The sequence below is a fragment of the Perna viridis genome, chromosome 1 (genome assembly GCF_037379345.1).
Source record: "Perna viridis isolate PV_CMFRI_1.1 ecotype Kerala chromosome 1, ASM3737934v1, whole genome shotgun sequence".
NCBI classification, from domain to species: Eukaryota; Metazoa; Mollusca; class Bivalvia; order Mytilida; family Mytilidae; genus Perna; species Perna viridis.
The window spans coordinates 65,228,111-65,235,844 of NC_142445.1; the positions used below are offsets into that span (position 1 = coordinate 65,228,111).

Here is a 7,734-nt window from a genome sequence, read left to right on the forward strand (position 1 = left end):
CTTGTGTCCCATCCCTTTTTTTTTTCATTTCATCATCATTTCATGTTCCATTTTATCATCCACTTCATGTTCATCGCCTGAATATAGCTGAAATATTGCTGCTCGGGCGTTAAACCCCAACAAACAAACAAACTTTGTAGCTTTGAGAAGAAACAAATATCATTCAGTATATCATGCTAAAGCCAAATTCTTTATTTACATTTTTGTACTTACATTTTGATATTTACATCAGGGTAATTACAAAAAAGATTAAAAAAAATATTTGAAGATATGTTTCTTTTGAATTATAAAATATTAAATAATGACGACTTTCTATCATGTGGAGCAATATAATAGATATTCCTACGCAATATAATAGACATTCCTACGCTTTCACTTGAGTTAAACAGTTAAATTCTATGAAATGCTTGTTTTAGGGTCATGTTTTGCTCCTAATTCTAAAACAATTGGGGCCATAACCCCCAGAAGCAATACCAACCTTCCTTTTGTGGTTTGGAACCTTGTAATAAATATCCACCAACTAGTACGACGACACGGGCTACGACAGTGCCTTGCCAATATATTACCGCAGTCTGTTTGCAGTCGTATAAAAATTCGACAACAGAACGCCTTTGATGATGGAACCTAATCACATTCTACGCACATTTTAAGCATTTTAATGGTGTAAACTGAAGAAACAGCATGGTACATAGTGTGCATCAAATACAAACGGACGGAAAGAAAATCTAACTCGAAATTTAAAATCTGCAGAAATAGTCTGTACATATATAGAATCTGATAACAGTTGACATGCTGAAGTAATTTTACTGAGCTGTTAAGGTAAAAATTCAAGGATCAGAACATTCAAGTACATGTTTATGTAAGGATTGATAGGTGATGACCTAAATGTTATTGCTGGAATTCCTACAACATGCCTAGAAAACCCTTTTTGTACTCGGCACTGTTACTTTAGGACCTGCCTGAGTTTTACACAGATCTGTGCCTAAGTATAAAATGATAACACAACCATTATGGATTCGTAGATTTTTCCAAACTTTACTTCAAAGTTGTCAATTCTAACAAAAGGAAAAATAATTTAGATAGAAGTAATTCTTATCAGACTGAATTATTCATGCTATGTCCAGCATCTATATACAGCAATTGTATTGCTGTTTTCAAAGGTCACATACATTTTTGTACAGTCACGATTAAAGCAAATTGCCAGTGGTACGTACAAACTTTCACTGTCCAGAATAGTATCTAGTTTCTTTCCATCCTTCGATAATCGCTGGATGATGTTTGCTGCCTTCTCTACTATGTAAAGACACCCACATTTGTCTGAAGCAATACCTCGAGGCTCTGATGTTACAACAAGCGAAAATACACTTCGTCCATCAGTTAAACTGAAACAGCCGATTCCATCAGCACTTGAACAAAGTAGATGTCCATTCTGTTTTACGTGAACGTACCGAACACTTTTGGAAATTGCAGGCAAAGTTATTGTTCGGGTACATGCGCCAGTTTTTGTAAGAAAATCAACTTGACCCTGACCGCCAACAACAATGACGTCATTGACTATTTGAATGCCACGATACCTTGACGCTGTTTCGATGCGTCTTTTCTCATGTAAATCAGTTGTAGTTATGACAATGATAAAATTCTCGAATGGCAAAGTAATAAATGCTTCATCGGTGTCATGTTCGTCAAGTGCGATACCATAAGGTTGTGCAAAAAGTTTAACCTCTTTGCAGTCGGTTCCATTCTGTGCACATGCTATTATTTTGTAGGCGAAGTAACTACACATTAACAGTGTGTTGTCCTTCTTTATGCAGATTGATGATATAGCACATTTTTCTGGAAGCTGTACATCAGAAACTCTCTTGAATTTGGTCAATGAAGGAGCAACTTGTGATAAGGGTGATTTGTGAGGACTATAAAAAGACAAAGAGCATGGTTCTCTCTCGACTTTTATAGAAGCTAATGAATTAATCATCTCTGTGACCTTGTCGCATGTCTTTAGACTAAGACCAAAGTCTTTTGACCTTGATATAATGTTTTCTGTTGTACGTTCATATTCACATATGGCAGATTTTAAATTTGCTAGCAATAGAAGAATCTTTCTATTCGAGCTATATTCAATAGAAAATTCTAAGTTATCTTTACACAATGATATAGCACTTTTCATTTCTTCTACTTTGTCTTTTTCTGTTTCCAGTTCAGTGCAGATGGTTTCACCCAGGCTATCAAGTTCCTTGCATAGTGTCATTTCTAAAGTGTTAATAAGCACCACTGTGTTAGTCCTGAATTCACCAATAGCAGATTTTAGGTTCGGTATAATCTCCAGGATCACTTCTTTATTCTGCAGTCGATTTTCTTTAAAATCGCAGTAAGTTTTTAGTAGTGCTGAAATGGAACTCGATACCTCTTCAAACAGGACAGACGATTTTACTTTTTTCGAAACATCGTCTATCGAATCAATTCTTTCGCAAGTTTTGTGCTGATCTACCATGCAGGACCTACAACACATTGCATCATGAAAAGTACAATATCCCTCCAAATGTTTTCCTAAATGTACTGGACAAGTTTCAATATCCGGTAATATCTCTGGAATTTCTTTAGGTGTGGAAGCTTCTATGATCCGATGGCTTCGCGTTGTCTTACCGATCTTGTGAGCTCTATCGCAAAGTTCACAAAGAACTTCTTCACAGTCGGAGCACCAACTGAAACTCTCTGACTTGACATTTGCTCGCATACAAGGAGCGCAAGCATGTGAAACCTCTGTCGACATGGCTATTCTACTGTACACCTGAAGAAGAAATCAAAATGTTTTACCAGGCAGTTGATGCAGTTGTGAGGCGTTATTTTTGTGAAAACAATTAACGAATCAATCAATTGAAAAGCATTTGGTTGATTCAAAACTTACACAAAAACATATATATGCTTTGAGAATGAGTGGCATGATTCCGTTGTTTTATTTATTTGTAAACGAGGTTCGAATTTTGTTTTTTTCTGACTTGTATATGTTATTTCTTCTTTTAATTATACATGTACCGGAAGAGTAAGCGAACTATGACCAAATGTTTTACCAAGTTGTTTTGCATGTCGTATCTGGTGAGAAAGAAAACAAGCTAAAATGAAAGGGACAGATCTGTTCCCTTGTTAGATGCGAGGGATGCTGATGACCATCGTCACGGTTGGATGAAAATTCGGACAATATGTTTCTAACATAAAGTTGTTCATTCAAAATATTGAACAAAATCAATATGATAAACCGTTAGTAGTTGTTCCTAGTTAGAAATTTGAAGCGGGAAACATATGTGTAAAATGTATTGAGAAATATCAAATTTAGGTATCAGTCTTGTATTACATATCAAAACATGGAGGCTAAAAAATATAGTGCGCTTCCTTTTTGCCTTTTCCTGTTTTTGTTTCTTGGCAAATGGCTATCATTTTTCATTAAAAGTACAGTGTAAATATCAAGCTATGACACAATAAACTTGTTTTTGAGGAAAAACAGTATTTCACGAAAAATAATGCTTCAGAAAAGGGGTCTATTTTATGAACTCAAAATAAAAGAGTGAAAGTAGAAAAAGTCTATTGTTAGTTTGACTTGTCTTGGTGTACCAAAGTTCGTGCCTTTTTTTTTCTAAAATGGACCTAAAAATTATTTTTGACATTTCCTTAATTGAAAGAGTAATCAAGGGAACCAAGGTTATAGTGGTAATCAAAAGAATGTAATCCAGGGACAAAGACCAGACATGGAAAACAGACATACACAACAAAGAACATAAAGTAACTAATATCATACATACAAAGTAACAAAAGCAAATGAGCAACTCGGACTCCACTAAAACTGGGAGCATGGACCAGGTGCACCGGTAGGGTAAGCGTCCTCTGTTTTTCTAGAAACACCCGCCGAGTTGCTCATAAAAAGTCAAGTCCGGGTAGACAAACGAGGAAAGGAAAACTATGACCCGTTGAATAAATCAGTTTTCATTTTGCAGATGGATACACCATGACGATCTACGAGTTCATAATGACGACCATAAAACTTCTGTAGCAACATAACCCTGTTCCAGAAGCCTATTTGTTAGAGTTCTAGCGCGACACCAAAAGTCTGTGTAGTTTCGGCGAGCTCTGGCATAACGTATGAGTTGTGATATGAACACTCCATACGCAGGTGCCGAAGGGATGTTGCCACAGATGAAAGGAAAGTTGACAATTCTGAATGAGAAGTCATCACGTTTGTCGTAAAGTTTGGTCAATAGTTTTCCTTTACCATCGATTTCTAAGTGTAGGTCAAGATATGAGGCTGACTTCACAGTGTCTGTAGTATACTTTATCTCAAGTTTTTTTGAAAAACATTGTTAAAAGTTAGATTGAAACTCCTTGTGTATTTTTTTAAAAATTATGAAAATTTAAGGTATACTGTAGAAGCATATGGGGCAAAGAATACAAGACTGAGACCTCAAGTTACAATAATTATGTACAATTTTACCGGAGAAGCAACCTCAAAATGTATAACTCCGATAACAAACGGATATTATATATGTTGATGTAAAAATAGACCTACAACGCGAAAAAGGATTTGTCTCGATATCAGGAGGAACTATCCATTATTTCAGTTCTTTTTAACTATAATGACCTGTTGTGATGAGGCAGAGATTGAAATGCAAACACGGAGAAACATTAGATAAAATCAGAGTGGTCTTAAATGTAATTTCTATGCCAAGTTATAAATAGTAAAGCTACTGTCACGATGCGATGCGCATGCTTTATATATAATTATTTTGTTTTCGTCCAAGCAGTACCTAGCGGTAGCGTATGTCACGTATATTCATTGACTATCCTGCAGATAGCACGAAAGGGTCTATTATGATTTAAGCGACATCTTCTGTCTTAAAATCATGAATAAATATCCAACATTCCCGTGTCATCATGCATCGTGCTCTACAGTCATTCATCAGTATCCCGTCTGAATATTTTCGCTGGAAAATATTTAGTATCATATTGGATGCATCATACACAAATATAATCATAAAGATTATATTAAACTCCTTACTTTCTAGCTAAAGGCATGAAATACATCTGACTTCAACTGACTGTATGTCATAAGATAGTACTACAGTAAGCATTCTTAACGCCCTATGTCCACCAGTCTTATATTGTATAAGGATTATGATTATTATAGTGTATAATTGAAATTAAATAAAAGTAAATTTATAAATTATCGCGATTTTTAAGTCGCTAATATTGATAGATAAAAATGTACCTCTTAAGTATCATACACGTGTGATCTACGTGTGTTTCTTGCTTGTACAAGAACGGGAAGTTTACATGAAATGATCGGCTTTAGCTTTGAATATTACCCAATTTCCGATTCCGGCACAGGGGCTCGTTACAAAACTATATACGTCATATACATTTGCACGCACCGATATTCATGAATATTCATTGCCAGTTGCTTAATTTGTTACCTAAACTGGTTCCATAGTCAATATCATAAGCGACCCAAAGATCGCTATGTAACTTACCTCTTTTAAAACATATCATACATACATACACGTCTACGGGTTTTTTTTTTTTTCTTTTTTTCCTTTTTTTTTTTTTTTTTTTCGATAAACTGATCGGTTAGCATTGAATTTATATAATATTACACAGTTTCCGATTCAAACATAGTCGTTCGTTACGTTACATTTATATATTATCAGGACCTCGATATATTGCCAGTTGTTTAATTTTGTTCCGGATGATTGGAAACGTTCGGGTCATCACGGTGACGAAAGAGTACATAATCATATCAAGGATTTTAGCGGAACCCACCCGATTTTAGAGCATATCGCATTCGTACCATTTCGGACGTTGAAAGTAAGCCAATTAAAATCAGTGGGAGTGAATATTTGACGATTAGCGACTTTGAAGACTTCAGTCTTTGATTAACAATTGCTAACACAAATTCAAATTGACAGGTCTGGGAGAACCACAAATTCAATTCACATAAAATCCACCAATTGACATATAATTCATTATTTTCTCAAATAACATCTTTAATAAAAAAAAGACCATTCTTTTCGGGACTCCATTTGAGGTGTGACGACATTCTTGTCATTTCAGGTTCCAGATGTTACCACATCACGCTGCATAAAATGAAAATTACCTATTGTTATCCATTTACCTGTCAATGGAAATCAATAATATGTGCGGTCAAGTGAACATGAGTTTAACTCAACAAGTAAGAGTCAGGTGTTGTTCAATTGAATATACGGACTCTATCTAAGTACCATTCTGTCCAGGAATCAGGCAATGGGTGGCACATCATTACTATAAAATTGATCCTTTTTGCCTAAAATACATTCAATATATCTAGAAAACAACCGATAAGCTATTTAAATTTATCCTGAAAGATCAGTGATGTAGATATTTTTTACTGCTTGTATAGGGGAAAAGTACGGAACAATTTTCCCGCCATTTTTCCAAAGTGCATTTCAACTATATTTGACCTATCAATATTTTAAAGGCAAACGTTCGAAACACTTTGTGATTATTTCTGGAGGTTATGAGTTTATGAGGTATAAATACTTGGATAATGCAATCAAACATTTTTTTCCTCCACGTACTACACACAGTTTGCCTGATTCTTAGACAGAGAAATATTTAAATACTCGATCATCATTATTGCAGGTCAAAGGAAGAGTTAATACAACAAAAGAAATATTGTAAACAGGCATGCTTCAACTTAAAGAAAATGATTTTTGGGATCAGTAAGGATAATTTATTTGTTTTTGGTTTGAAAAGTGATGCATCGTTCTCGGATAAAAAAAATAAAAATGAAAACAGGGAATTCTACGTCATTGACATATATTTCCCAGTATGCCAATTGGTGGATCATATGTCAATTTTTGGTTCTTCTTGACGTAATTATTTCGCAATACTTTTCTCTGGCGGAAATTGCCTTTTCTAGTGTGCAATATTTCTCAACATCGATAAAATGACACAATTACGAGAACGAATGCAGTAGATTAGCGAATAAAGCAACTATCACTAAATTGAGTTATGTGTGTTCTCCGCTGTTGTATTTCCGAAATTCGGTGCATGATTTCTCAATCTTCGGGATTTTCGTGTCCAAACTATAATTTATAAACATCTTTCCCGACTTTTTATTGCAATTACAAAAAAATAGTTGCATTCCTAATACTCATTCATATATTTATTTCCACTTTTGCTGAAGACTTTCAAAAATCCATTTATATAAAAGTTCAATTCTTACCTTTTCATCTGGTACGTATAGCCTCTATTAGTTTCCCCTCGTCTGGTACTGATAGCCTCCATTAATTTTCCCGTCTGTTTTGAATGTTAGCTTACAGAAAACAACTCACAGGTCAAAGGTCAAGTGAAGGCCCGAGGGAAGGTAACTTGGTTTTGCCCATGTTACTGCACAGGTATTCCTGAAATGTTTGGGGTTTTTTTGTTTTTTGTTTGTTTGTTTGTTGTTTGTTTGTTTGTTTGTTTGTTTTTTTTTTTTTTGTAAAATGTTCGAAAATGTTTACGTCTCCGAGTTGGTGTTGATTAGAATACACGAATCGGTAGTAAGAGACCATGATTATCAGAAAACACATGCAAGTGCTTATAAAATGCGAAATGCTTATATCGTGTTGCCTTAGGAAATACTGTAAATGCTAAAGTAGTATTTCCCAAAGAAACCAGCATACACATTATTTCCTAAAACAGTATGCCAATACAGCATTTTCCCCAAAG

At 34.9% G+C, this 7,734-nt stretch overlaps 1 protein-coding gene across 1 annotated transcript; it reads right to left on the bottom strand.

Annotated features, from left to right (window-relative positions):
• Positions 1-640: 640 nt before the first annotated feature.
• LOC148629879 (uncharacterized) lies at positions 641-7,452 on the bottom strand. Its single transcript, XM_088558935.1, has 2 exons — positions 7,247-7,452; positions 641-2,785 (listed from the first exon to the last, which is right to left on the bottom strand). The coding sequence occupies exon 2, from the start codon at positions 2,765-2,767 to the stop codon at positions 1,115-1,117; it is 1,653 nt and encodes a 550-aa protein (XP_088415061.1). The 5' UTR covers positions 2,768-2,785; positions 7,247-7,452; the 3' UTR covers positions 641-1,114.
• Positions 7,453-7,734: the final 282 nt, after the last annotated feature.